We start from the raw sequence: 17,252 nt of genomic DNA on the forward strand, positions 1-17,252 counted from the left end.
CAAATAGACCAAGGTGTTGACTGGTTCTCCCGCTACCTCCTCCAAACGCAGCGTTTGTGGGTGGTAGCGGTTGCTAGCGATTGGAACCAATCACACAAATCGCTCACAATCGCTCATAATCGCTCCTAACCGCTCCAAACCACTGAATTCCAAAAGCTGCTTCCCGCAAGTGTTTGCGGTTGCGGTTGGATTTTTTTTTTTGTGTAAAAAAACTTCAAAGAAATCAAGGATAATGAATTTTTTTTTGTTATATTTTCTATCTAAACATTTTACTCATTAAGGATGGGAGAAAATGAAGTAGGAATACGATTGCAGAGATTATAAAATAAACAATTAGAAGAAAATAATATTCTCATTAACAATAACCCGGAAAACTTGATGTAAATTTAATGGCACATCGCACATAAGTTCAAAAAAATATAAATAAATATAATATTTCATCAGAATTTAAGAAAATAAGATTATTTGTGAAAAATATTAAAACAAATCACCGGTGACTTTTCTCAATCTCACTTGACTATTCCTACTAATGCAACTACTGATCCACAATCTAAGAGAAAAGAGAAAAGATCTAAAGCATATGTTTTGTCATTTATCAAATTACTTGATTAAAATTTTGGTGAAAAGCCAAATGCATAAAGGAATAAGTATTTTAATATAATTTTTTTTGAATAACTATTATTTTAATAAATTTTTATCGTAAACCTCCCACAAACACACCAATTTTAAACCGCAAAACCAGTCATTCAAAACGCTTGATAACGCTTGAAACCGCAATCGTCCGCTTCCGCAATCTCCCGCAACCGCGAACCAGTCAGGTCCAAACCAGGTTTGCTTATTTTTTTCCAAAGCTCTCTCTTCCACAATGTTCAAGGAGTCATCTCCAGCGAAGGATCCGGATTCACCCGAATCCGAAACCCGACCCGAGTTCAATCCCTCCTCCACTGATACCACCGCCACTACCAATCCCAGCACCGTTCAAACCGCCATAGACTCAGACTCCCTCGAAGCGACGACATTCGAATCAGCCTCATCAGAAGTCACATCCGCCGCCGCCGATCTACCACCGGAACGATTCAATTCGCTCGACGAATTAACCCACGATCTCGGCTCGCTCCACGAGCTTTCAACCCGAGGCTCATGGCAAGCGATCCTCGAGAAGATAGCTCAAGCGAGAGCTCTCTTTCTCCTCACAAAGCCTCACGAGCATCTCACTTATCTCACTTACCAAGTTATGGCTCTCGTCAAGCTCCGTCTCTCCGATGAAGCAGTGCATGAGCTTAATTCGTTGCACGATTTCGACGGGACGCATTACAGGTACGAATCGTTCCCTGAGATCTACCCTAATCGGAAAGGATCTATGGTTCCTTTCTCTCTACGGTGGCTCTACGCTTTGATCCCGACTAAGCTTGGTAACCGTCAGGAAGGGTTAGATCGGTTATACGTATTGCTTGACTTTGTTAGAGATCGAATCAGAGACAAAGAATCTCAGAATTTAGATGATTCTGTGGAGTTGTGGAAGAAGAGAGAGACCTTTGTGATGAGTTGCTTGCTAGGGTTTCATTTAGGTCACAAGGAGTTTGGGGTATCTTTGGATTTGATCAAGGAATTGATAAACCGTGATCCGTTAGACCCTGTTTTGATATCGAAGCTAGGCTCTGTTCAAATGCAGTTTGGTGATATAGAAGGAGCTAAAGCCACGTTTGATCGTGTTGAGAAGATGTTGAATGAAGGAAAGAGCAATGGTTTATTGGATGAAACACAGTTTAAGAATCTTGTGGGTAGGAATAAGGCTTTGGTTTATGTTGTGGCAAAGGACTATGTTTCTGCTGTGAAAGTGTATGACGAATGCATTGAAAGAGATAACTCGGATGCTATCGCTGTCAATAACAAGGCTCTTTGTTTGATGTACTTGAGAGATCTGTCGGATGCGATTAAAGTGATGGAGAATGCTTTGGAGAGAGTACCAACTGCTGCTTTGAACGAGAGCTTGGTGGTTAACTTGTGTAGTATGTATGAGTTGGCTTATGTTAATCACACTGATGTCAAGCGGACATTGAACAATTGGATTGCACGTGTTGCTCCTGATGATTTTGATTCATCTAGTACCAGAGTTTGAGGTATTATCTCTGTTCTTCCCTTGTCTAGGCTTTGAAGTGTCAAAGAACTGAATGTTATGATTAGTTGGATTAACGGAGAAGGTGTATGAATCAGGAAGCAATCTGGTTAGGTAGTTAATAGAGATGATTTTGTCTAGCCCTATTCATAATCCATGTGAATCACCTAAACTGTTATGTTCAAAGGATTAAATAAACTAAAGATTCCTTGGATTTGGATACTGTATTCTTCTTAGTTCGTGAAACAATATATGGAGGTATCCAAATTGATCATCTATCATTCAAAATTGCAGGTTTTGAGCTAAGCAAAAAGGTAATTTAGCCAAAGAGTTTCTGTCTTCAGTGATGAAACAAATCAAAGGATGTTGTTCTTGCTGGTTTTTTTGCCTCAGCTGGAGACTCTGTTGCTGATGCAATTACCGGCTTCAAATTCGTTGTAGTTTTGTGTTGTGTAAGCTAGCTAATGGTTTGTTGCCCCCAAAGATTTGGTAACTTTCCTGCATTCGATTTTGTCATATTCATCTTTTTACAACGATTTCTGTAATACTTGCTGTTAATCACTAATGACGAATTTTTGTTCTTTCAACTCTTACCATGCACAGAGGTTTTGGGTTATCGAGTATTTAAAGCAATCTAATTTGAGTATTTCTAGTTCAGAGATCATGTCAGGACTGGATCAATACTTCGAATATGATCTATGGGGGTGGGGACATTGTATATGTATCTTCATCACAAATTAACAATATCAAAGGAATCAATTCTCTTACAATATGAATCTACCAACGAACTCTTTCATATAACAACTCCTTTTTTATTGGTTTGGATAAAGGAAAAAGTAAAGATTCTTACTTACCCTACAGAGCAAAATTTTCTCCACGAAGCTAAATAATCCCCATAGTAACCCTCCAACACAAACCTACGCTTAACTTGTATCATACGTAAACTCAAACCCCAAATCCACAATATATACACATACCCACTAATAGGATTTACAAATCGAACATAAACCAAAACCTGCTATGGAGGTCCAAACATTTCCCAACGAAATCGTCTTCTTCGATCTAGAAACAACGGTACCAAACAAAGTGGGACAACATTTCCACATCCTAGAGTTCGGTGCGATCATCGTATGTCCAAGGAAACTCGAGGAGTTGGAGAGCTTCACAACGCTTGTACAACCTAAAGACTTGTCTGTGGTCTCAATAAGGTCGTCTAGGTCAGATGGTATCACGAGGGCTAAGGTTACGAATGCACCAAGTTTTGAAGATGTGGCTGAGAAGATCTATGGTTTGTTAAACGGCCGGATTTGGGCAGGTCATAACATCAGAAGATTCGATTGCGTTAGGATCAAAGAAGCTTACGCTGAGATCGGTAAAGCTGCGCCTGAACCCTCAGGGATCATTGATTCGTTGGGGTTATTAAGTGACAAGTTTGGCAAAAGAGCTGGTAACATGAAGGTACCGTTATCCAAGATTCTTTGTAAATAATATGGCATGTTTAGAAATTGATTTAGAGATCTAAGGTTCTATATCAAAATAGAAAGTGAATCTACATCTCTTTCGATTACAAAATTCATTAATCAGTATATACATCTTTTTTTTTTGGTTTTCCAATCATGCATCTTTTTGTCTACAATTTCAAATTTTGAAAAAAAAAACCTCAATAAAAGATTAAAAACTTGCATAAAATTTCATAACAAATCAGTCTTTATAAAATAGCAAATGGAAAAGGTCTTTGTGAAATTTAAAAGTGTACGTAGTAAACAAATTTTTGTTGTAGATGGCAAGTTTGGCTGCCTATTTTGGTCTTGGAGTGCAAAAGCACAGGTACCTAATCATAATTGTGTTTGTGTTATTGATATTACATTTTTCTTAAAGATAAAAAATAACACACACATATGTCAATAATTGCAGAAGTCTTGATGATGTTCGAATGAATCTAGAGGTCCTCAAGCACTGTGCAACTGTGCTTTTCTTGGTATGTCGTATCCTCATTTTTTGTTCTTCTTAAATATCTTTATTTCGTAAATATAAAGATATAAATTAACTCATTTACATATATATATGTGTATATATATCCCATAAATGTACAGGAATCTACACTTCCCAATCAGTTGGAAGGAAAATGGCAAAGTTCTTCAAAGATCATGACAAGAAGTCGAAGTAATTACCAAATAGCCCAAAGGGCAATGCCTTACTCTAAGGGTAGTAGTAGTCTCGTGAAGGTATAATAATGTTTTTTCTCTTTTAAAAAGTTAAAAATATATATCGAATTTAAATGTTCTTGTTTGAATTAATACAGATGACACAAAATGTGAAGAATCTGTTAAGCAAAGCTCAAGGCAATCAAACTCTCCAAAGCTTGATCAATCATTCTCATTCTTTGCTTAGATGATTACTGCGTCCCTCCTAAATCTTTTTTTTTATGTATATATTGCACAAATGTATACCTTCATATTGACTATATTACCAAAGATTCAATAGAAAATTAATTATATTTGTAATTACTGACAACATATATTTAATTTTTACCTGAAATTTTCTGGAGTACATAATATTGGTATTATTATTTAGTTAGTACTATATGAATTGGATAAATATCTTCATGTTATTAGAAGCAAAAAAAGGTATACAGAGTTGCATTTAAATTATATATTCTAATACAATTGTAATAACTAAATATAATATATACCACATCATAAGAATACAAATAAAAATAAAACTATAATAACTGTTAGATATGTTTATATTTTGTCGTATTATCTACAATTTCTCTATATTTTAAGATAATATGTTTTTAAACATTTTGTCGTATGTAATCATTTGTTTAAAATTTAAATATTGGATTGGCATTTTATCGTAATTTAAAATTAATATGTCAACGTGAATATTTGTCCAACTTTAACTTTGGATAAGCTCATGATTAAAATTTAATTTTAATCTTTGCTCCGTTTAAATTGGAACCGTTTATCCGTTATCAACATGAATACAAAATAAATTATATCTATGTCGATAAGAACATAAAAATGCACATGATTGCAATTAAATTATTTATTATTGTTGTTATATTTAAATATACTAAATACCAAAACAGATCACATATAGAAAAACTAGAAATATATTCGTAGTAACAGCTGAATATGTTTATTTTTTTTCTCGTATTATCTATGATTGATTTTATCGTGATAGGTTTAATTATCTTTGTCGTATTTAATCATTTTTAAGGATTTAATGTTTGGATAAGATCTTTATCATAACTTAAAATTGATTCAGCTTGAAAATTTGCCCAATATGAAATTATTTTTATTTGTTTGTGAATATAGTTTTATATAAACTCCTGATCAAAACTTAAATTTCAATTTTTACTCCGCTTAAATTGGAAATAATTTATCCGTTGTTAGTAATGAAACAAAATGAAATATGTCTATGTTATTAGTTACAAAATTAATAGTATATAATTGTAACTAAATTTTGTATTTGGTTCACACAGTTGAATTTGAAAAAGAAAAAAATAATAACCGATAGATATGTCTGTTTTATATTGTCCCTACGGTTTTTTTTTCTAAAATTTACATTTCTTTGATTGAGAATTAATTTAGGATAAGCTTTGTTTCATGAAATAGTTGGACATAATTAAGCGTACGAGAAACATCCTAGACATCAACATCATGTATACCACAAATGATAAAAAGGGTGAAAAAAAAAATTGAAAGTGAAATGAAGAGAAGTATGTGGCGTGGAGGAATATAACCAAAGAGTTCACAAAGGGAAACAAATTATCAATCTACAAACGTACGTATGGCCACAACCATGCCTATCAAACTTTTTCAAAGCCATTCCAAGATATATATGTCCAAGAACCTTTTTCTATATCTTTTTTTCATACTCCATAAATTGAAACTAGTTTTTGGATTCAGTTTTTGAGAATCTTCTTATGTCGACTAGAGCTTTTATATCTTTTGTTTTTTTTTTTTTTTGTAAAATAGAGCTTTTATATCTTTACGTAGTTGTTTCAAAAAATCAGCATATGTGATAGGAGAGCCAAATAGAAATGTAAAAAATACAAGAGCAAATCACATTACATATTAGAGGCATGTCATGTATATTTAACAACGATTAATCAAATATTTTTGCGAAAATCCGTAAATTGAAATTTAATGATAGTTTACATCTCGTTTCGAATGATATCGCTCACACACTCACGTTGTTAGTCAATCCTCTGCTTCTTCTGTTGCCTAGTTATATTTATCAGGCGTTATTCTGCAAAGTTGTTTACTAATATCTTATTTAAGTGAACTGAAATGATTTGGTGACTTGAGGACATGAAAGACACGTGAACAGTCAAACCAAACTAGTAGAAAGTGTGAAAGTAATTTTATAGTACTATATAATCAATGTTTTTAGACTAATTAACCTTGAAATCATCGGCATTTTGACTACATTAATCATGTTATGCATAATGCCAAATTAATAAACATAAAAACGTCTCTAATAATTCCATTCAAAATAAAAAATAAAAACGTCTCTAATTTACTAAGGAGGGTGGTGATGAAGTAAAATTCACGTGTCAAACCCCAGTCAACAAAAGATTCCATTGGAAGTTGGAACCCACTTTAACGGCGACAAAAAAGTCTTTTAACGGTCCTACTCTTTTTGTTGTTCCGAACGAACGTTAACTACGATGTTAACAATCTCACGCGCCCATCACTGCACGTGATTCCTACACTGACCTCGTGACAGCTAAAATAGTGGTTCGTGTTGTTCACTCTCTGGCCTCCGTAACTGACGAAGCGCACTAACTGTAAAGGACCTAATGGTCCCATCGCTTGACGAAACTGAGAGAGTAAACAGAAGTAACTAACGGTTGTTCGAGTACTTTGAAAACCATCATCAGCAAAAATGACGCCACGTGTATGGACCAGGTTTCTGACGTGTCATTTTTTTCTCCTCCTCGCCTCTCACGTGTGGCTCACTTTGAAACCAGAAGAATCACGAGCTCACATTAGGGGTGTCAAAATGAGTAATCCGACCCATATCCATATAGGTTGGAGGTTTTCGTGGGCGGGTTCAATCCGACCTATTTATTATAATGAGTTGAATTTATATATCCAAACCCAATAATAGAAAACCCAATGGCTAAATGGGTAATATGGGTTACCCATATATAAAGAAAATAAAATAAAATAATTAATATTAAATCCATAACATATTATATAAAATAGAATTATAGAACCAACCAAAGTTTTCAAGCTTAAGAAAATAATATATAGATATTAAAATAGAAAAAGCATCTTAAAATTCGAAAGCCAAAAATCCATAAGACCAAAATAATAAGTCATTTTTAATTTAAAATAAAAACCATCCTTAATTTAAAATTAAAAAAACACTTGAATCCTCTTTAGATGATCCAATCAGATTCTACATATTAATATCCACATATTAGTTGCAAAAAGAAGATATTTTACATATTAATATATACATATTATATTATATATATATATATATTAATTTTGTTTTTTCTGATTAACCCATGAGCAACCCATAACCCTAATGGGATTACCCCGTTAAACCCACAAACCTATTGGACGAACCCATCAATACCTATTTATTTATATGGGTATAAAAACTTAACCCATACCCGTTAAAATAATAGACAAATAGGGTAAACCCATGGGTTTCTACCCATTTTGACACCCCTAGCTCACATGCATTGGGCAAATAGGGACCACTAACCACTGATATGACGACACGTGTCTCTATCTCCCTCACTGTCTCGTCTATATAAACTCCCACATCTTCCGCTGATTAGTGAAGCACTAAAACAAAGCGATATTACAAAATAAAGAAGCAAAATTTTTTATTTCGAAAATGTTCATTGAGAGCTTTAAGGTTGAGAGCCCGAACGTGAAGTACACTGAAAATGAGATTCACTCTGTGTACGATTACGAGACGACCGAGGTTGTGCATGAGAACGTCAATGGCACTTTCCAATGGATTGTCAAGCCAAAGACTGTCAAATACGATTTCATTACCGATACTCGTGTCCCCAAATTAGGGTAATTAATTACGTAACTCTCTTTCTTTTACTTTTTACCAAAGTTTCGATCTTTTATATATTCCTTGATTTCTCCGTCGTTCAATTTTGATTTCTTTTTCGTTAAAGGGTTATGCTTGTGGGTTTGGGAGGAAACAATGGATCAACTCTCACCGCTGGTGTTATTGCCAACAAAGAGTGAGTCTTTTTTCTTTCTTTTTTTGGATAGAATCCTTGTAACGATTTATATATTTGATTTTGTTTTTTCTTGTCGGAAAATATAATTGGTTTTAAATAAACAGAGGAATCTCGTGGGCTACGAAGGACAAAGTGCAACAAGCGAATTACTTTGGCTCACTAACTCAAGCATCATCCATTCGTGTTGGATCCTTTAACGGTGAAGAGATCTATGCTCCTTTCAAGAGTCTTCTTCCTATGGTCCGTTTTTAAAACATACATGTTACCTCCTTAATCCTGAGATGGTTTCTGTTATTGTGTGTTTTTTAATCTGGGGTTTGTTTTTATAAAAAAAGGTGAATCCGGATGATGTTGTGTTTGGAGGATGGGACATAAGTGATATGAACTTAGCAGATGCCATGGCTAGAGCCAAGGTTCTTGATATCGACTTGCAGAAACAGCTTAGGCCTTACATGGAGAACATTGTGCCACTCCCTGGGATCTTCGATCCTGATTTCATTGCTGCCAATCAAGGCTCACGTGCTAACCACGTGATCAAAGGTACCAAGAAGGAACAAATCGACCACATCATCAAGGACATGAGGTAATAATAGTGTATTTAAAACAGAGTTTTTCTTGCTTGTTGAATCAAATCTCCTCTGTTTCTTGATTTTTATTCTTGTGATGTTTTTGATCTTTAGGGAGTTTAAGGAGAAGAATAAGGTGGATAGGGTTGTGGTTCTCTGGACAGCTAACACAGAGCGTTACAGCAATGTGGTCGTTGGGTTAAACGACACAATGGAGAATCTCATGCAGTCTGTGGAGAGGGATGAAGCCGAGATCTCTCCTTCAACGCTTTATGCTATTGCTTGTGTTCTTGAAGGCATCCCGTTCATCAATGGAAGCCCTCAGAACACCTTTGTTCCAGGTTTCATATACTTGGAAGTTTTCATTCATCGATCAATCAAAAATTGGGAATCATGACTGTTTTTTGACTTTGTTGTAGGTCTTATTGACTTGGCGATCAAAAACAATGTTTTGATCGGTGGAGATGATTTCAAGAGTGGTCAAACCAAGATGAAATCTGTCTTGGTTGATTTCCTCGTTGGTGCAGGAATCAAGGTTTGTTTAACTTGTATATCAAGTTACTCTGTCTTGGTAGTGAAAAAATTTCTCAAAAGACTCTTGTTTCATTGGTTGTGTTTTTCGTTTTGTTTTACAGCCTACTTCAATTGTGAGCTACAATCACTTGGGGAACAACGATGGGATGAACCTCTCAGCTCCACAAACATTCCGATCTAAGGAGATCTCCAAAAGCAATGTCGTGGACGATATGGTTGCTAGCAACGGTATCCTCTTTGAGCCTGGGGAAACCCGGACCATGTTGTGGTCATCAAGGTATAGCTAGAAACCATAGAGACAATCAAAACCTGTTTCCGTTACGAGATCTTCCAATACCCATTGATCCTATTTGTGTCTTTTGTTTTGCAGTATGTACCGTATGTTGCTGATAGTAAGCGAGCGATGGACGAGTATACATCAGAGATTTTCATGGGAGGGAAGAACACAATCGTGATGCACAATACCTGTGAGGACTCTCTCTTAGCTGCTCCAATCATCTTGGATCTTGTTCTCCTTGCGGAGCTCAGCACCAGGATCCAGTTCAAATCCGAGGAAGAGGTTTGTGAATTAACAATACATTTACGTACGGTTTTCAATTGTTGTTAAGCAGGATTTAATTTGATGTTTTGATTGGTCTGCTGGCAGGGGAAGTTTCATTCTTTCCATCCTGTTGCCACCATACTCAGCTACCTCACCAAGGCACCGCTTGTGCCGTCGGGAACGCCGGTGGTTAACGCGCTGTCGAAGCAGCGGGCTATGCTGGAGAACATTCTTAGGGCGTGCGTTGGACTGGCCCCGGAGAATAACATGATCTTGGAATACAAGTGAAGAAGAAGAAGAAGAAGAAGAAGAAGAAGAAGAAGGGATTAAGACCCCCTCCCCTTAAATAGCCCATAATTTAAGTTATTAATTTGGGTCTTTGTATTGTGTTTTATTTTATGTTTAAAATTTATGAAAGCATGTGTATCTGATTTGATCTCTGTAGGGTGTGAAGTAACTTGTATTTGTAGTAATCCGGATGGGTTGGTATATTTCACAAGTGTTTCTTCTAGGTTGGACCATAATTTCAGTATCGCTTATGATTCGGTTTCGTATGTGTGTTAGTGTGTAACCAGCTTTTATATATTGAGATATTTAATCATGGTTTCGGTCCAATAATGATGATCTACGAGAGAGTATGTGTATGATTTTTTTTTTTTTTAATGTTATCTGAAAGATACTGAAACAATGGTCCGACTGACGATCTCTTTTTTACTGTTTACATTTTAAACAACTCTTTAAGTTTAAATGTTTAATTACACAGTATTTTTTTTTATAAATTTATAATATCATAACCGTAATAAACTAGTAAATTATAGAGGTATTAAAAAGTATAAATCTAAAATAATTACAATATGTAGTACAATATTTTTTTCCTGACAGGAATATATTACAATATTGTAAATAAAAATACCAGTTTATGTTTTTTTGAAAAGTAAGTTCTAACAAAAATTAATGTAAATAAGAAAAAATACCAGTTGACCAAAAAAAACACCAAGAATATTTTTTTTACATGTACATAAATTATATATTGATAAAATTATATATAATTACTAATTTCTTGTATTAATCAGACAATATATTTTATACATAGAGTTTTTATTACTTCATAAATTTTTTAACAAAAAAAAACATTTTTGTAAGTGTTTTTAAAATTTGTTCTTGGTGTTTTTTACAAAAAAATAGTGTAAGTGTTTAAATCTGTATTACTTGAAAACATGTTTAAGAAAAAAGTACGTTGAAAAACATGTTTGTTGAACTTATAAACACTAAACTGACGTACCAAAAAAAAACTTAGGACTGGATGCATAAGTTCAGTTTGTTCTCAACATGTTTAAATTTTTAACACTTAGACTAATTTAAAAAAAAAGAATAAGTTTATATAAAATTGAAATTAAATGATAACATGATTTTAGGCTTATTAAAAACACTCTCTTTTTAAAAATTAGTGTAAATGTTTTAAATCTACATTACGTGAAAACATGTTGCACTTATAACACCAAACTGATGGACCAGAAGGACTGGATGCCTAAACTCTGTTCATTCAACGTGATTAAATCTAACACTTAAACTAATTTTTTTTTTAAAAACCATTTACATTTTTTATATAACTTATAACACCAAACTAACGGATCAAAGGAAAATTCTTTAGGACTGGATGCCTAAGCTCGATTTTTTCTCAACGTGATTAAATAACTTAAACTAGTTTTTAAACAGAAAACCATTTACATTTTTTAAATATTTGTGAATTAAAATGATTTTAGGTTTATTAAAAAGGTATTTTAGAAAATGAAAATTTCTTTTTAAAAATTAGTGTAAATGTTAAATCTATATTACGTAAAAACATGTTGAACTTATAACACCAAACTGACGGACCAAAGAAAAATTCCTTAGGACTGGATGCCTAAGCTCGGTTTGTTCTTAACGTGATTAAATTTAACACTTAAACTAATTTTTAAAAAGAAAATCATTTACATTTTTTAAATATTTGTGAATTAAAATAATTTTAGGTTTATTAAAAATGTATTTTGGAAAAAAGTTAACGTAAGTGTTAAACTTATAACGTGAAAACATGTTGAACTTAATTATAACACTAAACTGACGGACCAGAAGAAAATTTCTTAGGACTAGATGCCTAAGCTCGATTTTTTCTCAACGTGATTAAATAACTTAAACTAGTTTTTAAACAGAAAACCATTTCAAATTTTTTAAATATTTGTGAATTAAAATGATTTTAGGTTTATTAAAAAAGTATTTTAGAAAATGAAAATTTATTTTTAAAAATTAGTGTAAATGTTAAATCTATATTACGTAAAAACATGTTGAACTTATAACACCAAACTGACGGACCAAAGAAAAATTCCTTAGGACTGGATGCCTAAGCTCGGTTTGTTCTCAACGTGATTAAATTTAACAATTAAACTAATTTTTAAAAAGAAAACCATTTACATTTTTTAAATATTTGTGAATTAAAATAATTTTAGGTTTATTAAAAATGTATTTTGGAAAAAAGTTAACGTAAGTGTTAAACTTATAACGTGAAAACATGTTGAACTTAATTATAACACTAAACTGACGGACCAGAAGAAAATTTCTTAGGACTAGATGCCTAAGCTCGATTTTTTCTCAACGTGATTAAATAACTTAAACTAGTTTTTAAACAGAAAACCATTTCCATTTTTTTAAATATTTGTGAATTAAAATGATTTTAGGTTTATTAAAAAAGTATTTTAGAAAATGAAAATTTATTTTTAAAAATTAGTGTAAATGTTAAATCTATATTACGTAAAAACATGTTGAACTTATAACATCAAACTGACGGACCAAAGAAAAATTCCTTAGGACTGGATGCCTAAGCTCGGTTTGTTCTCAACGTGATTAAATTTAACAATTAAACTAAGTTTTAAAAAGAAAATCATTTACATTTTTTAAATATTTGTGAATTAAAATAATTTTAGGTTTATTAAAAATGTATTTTGGAAAAAAGTTAACGTAAGTGTTAAACTTATAACGTGAAAACATGTTGAACTTAATTATAACACCAAACTAACGGATCAAAGGAAAATTCTTTAGGACTGGATGCCTAAGCTCGATTTTTTCTCAACGTGATTAAATAACTTAAACTAGTTTTTAAACAGAAAACCATTTACATTTTTTAAATATTTGTGAATTAAAATGATTTTAGGTTTATTAAAAAGGTATTTTAGAAAATGAAAATTTCTTTTTAAAAATTAGTGTAAATGTTAAATCTATATTACGTAAAAACATGTTGAACTTATAACACCAAACTGACGGACCAAAGAAAAATTCCTTAGGACTGGATGCCTAAGCTCGGTTTGTTCTTAACGTGATTAAATTTAACACTTAAACTAATTTTTAAAAAGAAAATCATTTACATTTTTTAAATATTTGTGAATTAAAATAATTTTAGGTTTATTAAAAATGTATTTTGGAAAAAAGTTAACGTAAGTGTTAAACTTATAACGTGAAAACATGTTGAACTTAATTATAACACTAAACTGACGGACCAGAAGAAAATTTCTTAGGACTAGATGCCTAAGCTCGATTTTTTCTCAACGTGATTAAATAACTTAAACTAGTTTTTAAACAGAAAACCATTTCAAATTTTTTAAATATTTGTGAATTAAAATGATTTTAGGTTTATTAAAAAAGTATTTTAGAAAATGAAAATTTCTTTTTAAAAATTAGTGTAAATGTTAAATCTATATTACGTAAAAACATGTTGAACTTATAACACCAAACTGACGGACCAAAGAAAAATTCCTTAGGACTAGATGCCTAAGCTCGGTTTGTTCTTAACGTGATTAAATTTAACACTTAAACTAATTTTTAAAAAGAAAATCATTTACATTTTTTAAATATTTGTGAATTAAACTAATTTTAGGTTTATTAAAAATGTATTTTGGAAAAAAGTTAACGTAAGTGTTAAACTTATAACGTGAAAACATGTTGAACTTAATTATAACACTAAACTGACGGACCAGAAGAAAATTTCTTAGGACTAGATGCCTAAGCTCGATTTTTTCTCAACGTGATTAAATAATTTAAACTAGTTTTTAAACAGAAAACCATTTCCATTTTTTTAAATATTTGTGAATTAAAATGATTTTAGGTTTATTAAAAAAGTATTTTAGAAAATGAAAATTTCTTTTTAAAAATTAGTGTAAATGTTAAATCTATATTACGTAAAAACATGTTGAACTTATAACACCAAACTGACGGACCAAAGAAAAATTCCTTAGGACTGGATGCCTAAGCTCGGTTTGTTCTCAACGTGATTAAATTTAACAATTAAACTAATTTTTAAAAAGAAAACCATTTACATTTTTTAAATATTTGTGAATTAAAATAATTTTAGGTTTATTAAAAATGTATTTTGGAAAAAAGTTAACGTAAGTGTTAAACTTATAACGTGAAAACATGTTGAACTTAATTATAACTGACGGACCAGAAGAAAATTTCTTAGAACTGGATGCCTAAGCTCGATTTTTTCTCAACGTGATTAAATAACTTAAACTAGTTTTTAAATAGAAAACCATTTCCATTTTTTTAAATATTTGTGAATTAAAATGATTTTAGGTTTATTAAAAAGTATTTTAGAAAATGAAAATTTCTTTTTAAAAATTAGTGTAAATGTTAAATCTATATTACGTAAAAACATGTTGAACTTATAACACCAAACTGACGGACCAAAGAAAAATTCCTTAGGACTGGATGCCTAAGCTCGGTTTGTTCTTAACGTGATTAAATTTAACACTTAAACTAATTTTTAAAAAGAAAATCATTTACATTTTTTAAATATTTGTGAATTAAAATAATTTTAGGTTTATTAAAAATGTATTTTGGAAAAAAGTTAACGTAAGTGTTAAACTTATAACGTGAAAACATGTTGAACTTAATTATAACACTAAACTGACGGACCAGAAGAAAATTTCTTAGGACTGGATGCCTAAGCTCGATTTTTTCTTAACGTGATTAAATAACTTAAACTAGTTTTTAAACAGAAAACCATTTCCATTTTTTTAAATATTTGTGAATTAAAATGATTTTAGGTTTATTAAAAAAGTATTTTAGAAAATGAAAATTTATTTTTAAAAATTAGTGTAAATGTTAAATCTATATTACGTAAAAACATGTTGAACTTATAACACCAAACTGACGGACCAAAGAAAAATTCCTTAGGACTGGATGCCTAAGCTCGGTTTGTTCTCAACGTGATTAAATTTAACAATTAAACTAATTTTTAAAAAGAAAACCATTTACATTTTTTAAATATTTGTGAATTAAAATAATTTTAGGTTTATTAAAAATGTATTTTGGAAAAAAGTTAACGTAAGTGTTAAACTTATAACGTGAAAACATGTTGAACTTTATTATAACACTAAACTGACGGACCAGAAGAAATTTTCTTAGGACTAGATGCCTAAGCTCGATTTTTTCTCAACGTGATTAAATAACTTAAACTAGTTTTTAAACAGAAAACCATTTCCATTTTTTTAAATATTTGTGAATTAAAATGATTTTAGGTTTATTAAAAAAGTATTTTAGAAAATGAAAATTTCTTTTTAAAAATTAGTGTAAATGTTAAATCTATATTACGTCAAACATGTTGAACTTATAACACCAAACTGACGGACCAAAGAAAAATTCCTTAGGACTGGATGCCTAAGCTTGGTTTGTTCTCAACGTGATTAAATTTAACAATTAAACTAATTTTTAAAAAGAAAACCATTTACATTTTTTAAATATTTGTGAATTAAAATAATTTTAGGTTTATTAAAAATGTATTTTGGAAAAAAGTTAACGTAAGTGTTAAACTTATAACGTGAAAACATGTTGAACTTAATTATAACACTAAACTGACGGACCAGAAGAAAATTTCTTAGGACTGGATGCCTAAGCTCGATTTTTTCTCAACGTGATTAAATAACTTAAACTAGTTTTTAAATAGAAAACCATTTCCATTTTTTTAAATATTTGTGAATTAAAATGATTTTAGGTTTATTAAAAAAGTATTTTAGAAAAAGAAAAATATATTTTTAAAAATTAGTGTAAATGTTAAATCTATATTACGTCAAACATGTTGAACTTATAACACCAAACTGACGGACCAAAGGAAAATTCCTTAGGACTGGATGCCTAAGTTCGGTTTGTTCTCAACATGATTAAATTTAACAATTAAACTAATTTTTATAAAGAAAACCATTTACATTTTTTAAATATTTGTGAATTAAAATGATTTTAGGTTTATTAAAAATGTATTTTGGGAAAAAGTTAATGTAAATGTTAAAGTTATAACGTGAAAACATGTTGAACTTATAACACTAAAGTGACAAACCAAAGGAAAATTCTTTAGGACTGGATGCCTAAGCTCTATTTGTTCTCAACTTTATTAAATTTAACACTTATCTAACTTTTAAAAATATTTAATATTGTTTTTGTCAATTAAAATTATTATTATTAATTTATTTTTTAATTATTTTTGGAAACGAAAAAAAATAAGGAAACAAAAGAATACCTGGTTGAAGTTGGGTAGCAAAGAGAAAGAGAGAGAGAGAGACCACACCACACTATGATGTCCACACTATGGACCCAACGCAACATTCCGTAGCTCCCTCATGATATCCACCGGTTAGAAGTTAGAACAAACGACGACGCTCGATTTAATTTCTGGAAAAAGGAAAAATTGATGAAGAAACTAAAAAAAAAACATTATTATTTAATATTTTAATAAAAAAATAAAGAAAGGAACAACCCCTACCTTTGTGAATTGGCGGCGAAGCACTCCCACTCTCAGTCTCAGGCAAGCTATACGGACCTGAACTGATATGATCGATCGATCGTCGAAACACCCTGATATTCTTCTCACTACATCATTCCCGATTGGCTAAGACAGAGGAGGTCACGGAAAACTGCTTACGGGTGAGAAACTGGTTGTTGCAGTTGCGGAGATCATTCATTCAACCACGAAACGTATATGCTAGTAAACCTAATTGTCGTTTCGAAAGAAGAGTGAGACAAAAAAATAGAGATGAAAACGATTAGATTTTGTGATTTCGTTCTCTCGTTTCTCGAAGAAGAAGAAGAGTAAAAAAAAAGGTTTGGTTTGAAGAGAGAATATGAGAATTCTTATTTTATAAGCAACGGAAAAAGGAAATTATTTGCTTTTTTTTCCCCTTTTTTATTACAACGGTTACTTTTAGTATTTTACTATTTTACTGCTAACGGTCATCTTATTTTGAA

The 17,252-nt window shown here is 31.4% G+C and overlaps 2 protein-coding genes and 1 pseudogene across 3 annotated transcripts; all 3 read left to right on the forward strand.

The window, feature by feature from the left end:
• The first annotated feature begins 744 nt into the window (after window positions 1–744).
• Window positions 745–2,703, forward strand: LOC104716262 (uncharacterized). Its single transcript, XM_010433655.3, has 2 exons — window positions 745–2,120; window positions 2,411–2,703. The coding sequence occupies exon 1, from the start codon at window positions 866–868 to the stop codon at window positions 2,117–2,119; it is 1,254 nt and encodes a 417-aa protein (XP_010431957.1). The 5' UTR covers window positions 745–865; the 3' UTR covers window position 2,120; window positions 2,411–2,703.
• Window positions 2,704–3,100: 397 nt separating this feature from the next.
• Window positions 3,101–4,666, forward strand: LOC104716263 (protein NEN4). The gene is made up of 5 exons (XM_010433656.3): window positions 3,101–3,574; window positions 3,897–3,943; window positions 4,031–4,094; window positions 4,210–4,341; window positions 4,419–4,666. The coding sequence occupies exons 1-5, from the start codon at window positions 3,137–3,139 to the stop codon at window positions 4,509–4,511; spliced, it is 774 nt and encodes a 257-aa protein (XP_010431958.1). The 5' UTR covers window positions 3,101–3,136; the 3' UTR covers window positions 4,512–4,666.
• Window positions 4,667–7,918: 3,252 nt separating this feature from the next.
• LOC104716264 (inositol-3-phosphate synthase isozyme 1-like) lies at window positions 7,919–10,604 on the forward strand (annotated as a pseudogene). The gene is made up of 9 exons (XR_015567877.1): window positions 7,919–8,172; window positions 8,280–8,348; window positions 8,453–8,588; window positions 8,684–8,931; window positions 9,029–9,255; window positions 9,334–9,449; window positions 9,550–9,725; window positions 9,819–10,007; window positions 10,095–10,604. The product of XR_015567877.1 is annotated as an inositol-3-phosphate synthase isozyme 1-like (transcript).
• The last annotated feature ends 6,648 nt before the right edge of the window (window positions 10,605–17,252 follow it).

Source organism: Camelina sativa, chromosome 10 (assembly GCF_030686135.1).
Source record: "Camelina sativa cultivar CO46 ecotype springtype chromosome 10, ASM3068613v1".
Classification (NCBI taxonomy): Eukaryota; Viridiplantae; Streptophyta; class Magnoliopsida; order Brassicales; family Brassicaceae; genus Camelina; species Camelina sativa.

What these genes read in the sequence shown, in the direction of transcription:
- LOC104716262 (XM_010433655.3), top strand. Translation starts at nt 866, where the DNA reads ATGTTCAAGGAGTCATCTCCAGCGAAGGATCCGGATTCACCCGAATCC.
- LOC104716263 (XM_010433656.3), top strand. Translation starts at nt 3,137, where the DNA reads ATGGAGGTCCAAACATTTCCCAACGAAATCGTCTTCTTCGATCTAGAA. An exon ending in AAAGAGCTGGTAACATGAAG is followed by an intron (nt 3,575 to 3,896) that starts GTACCGTTATCC and finishes TTTTTGTTGTAG; the next exon opens with ATGGCAAGTTTGGCTGCCTA. An exon ending in GTGCAACTGTGCTTTTCTTG is followed by an intron (nt 4,095 to 4,209) that starts GTATGTCGTATC and finishes ATAAATGTACAG; the next exon opens with GAATCTACACTTCCCAATCA.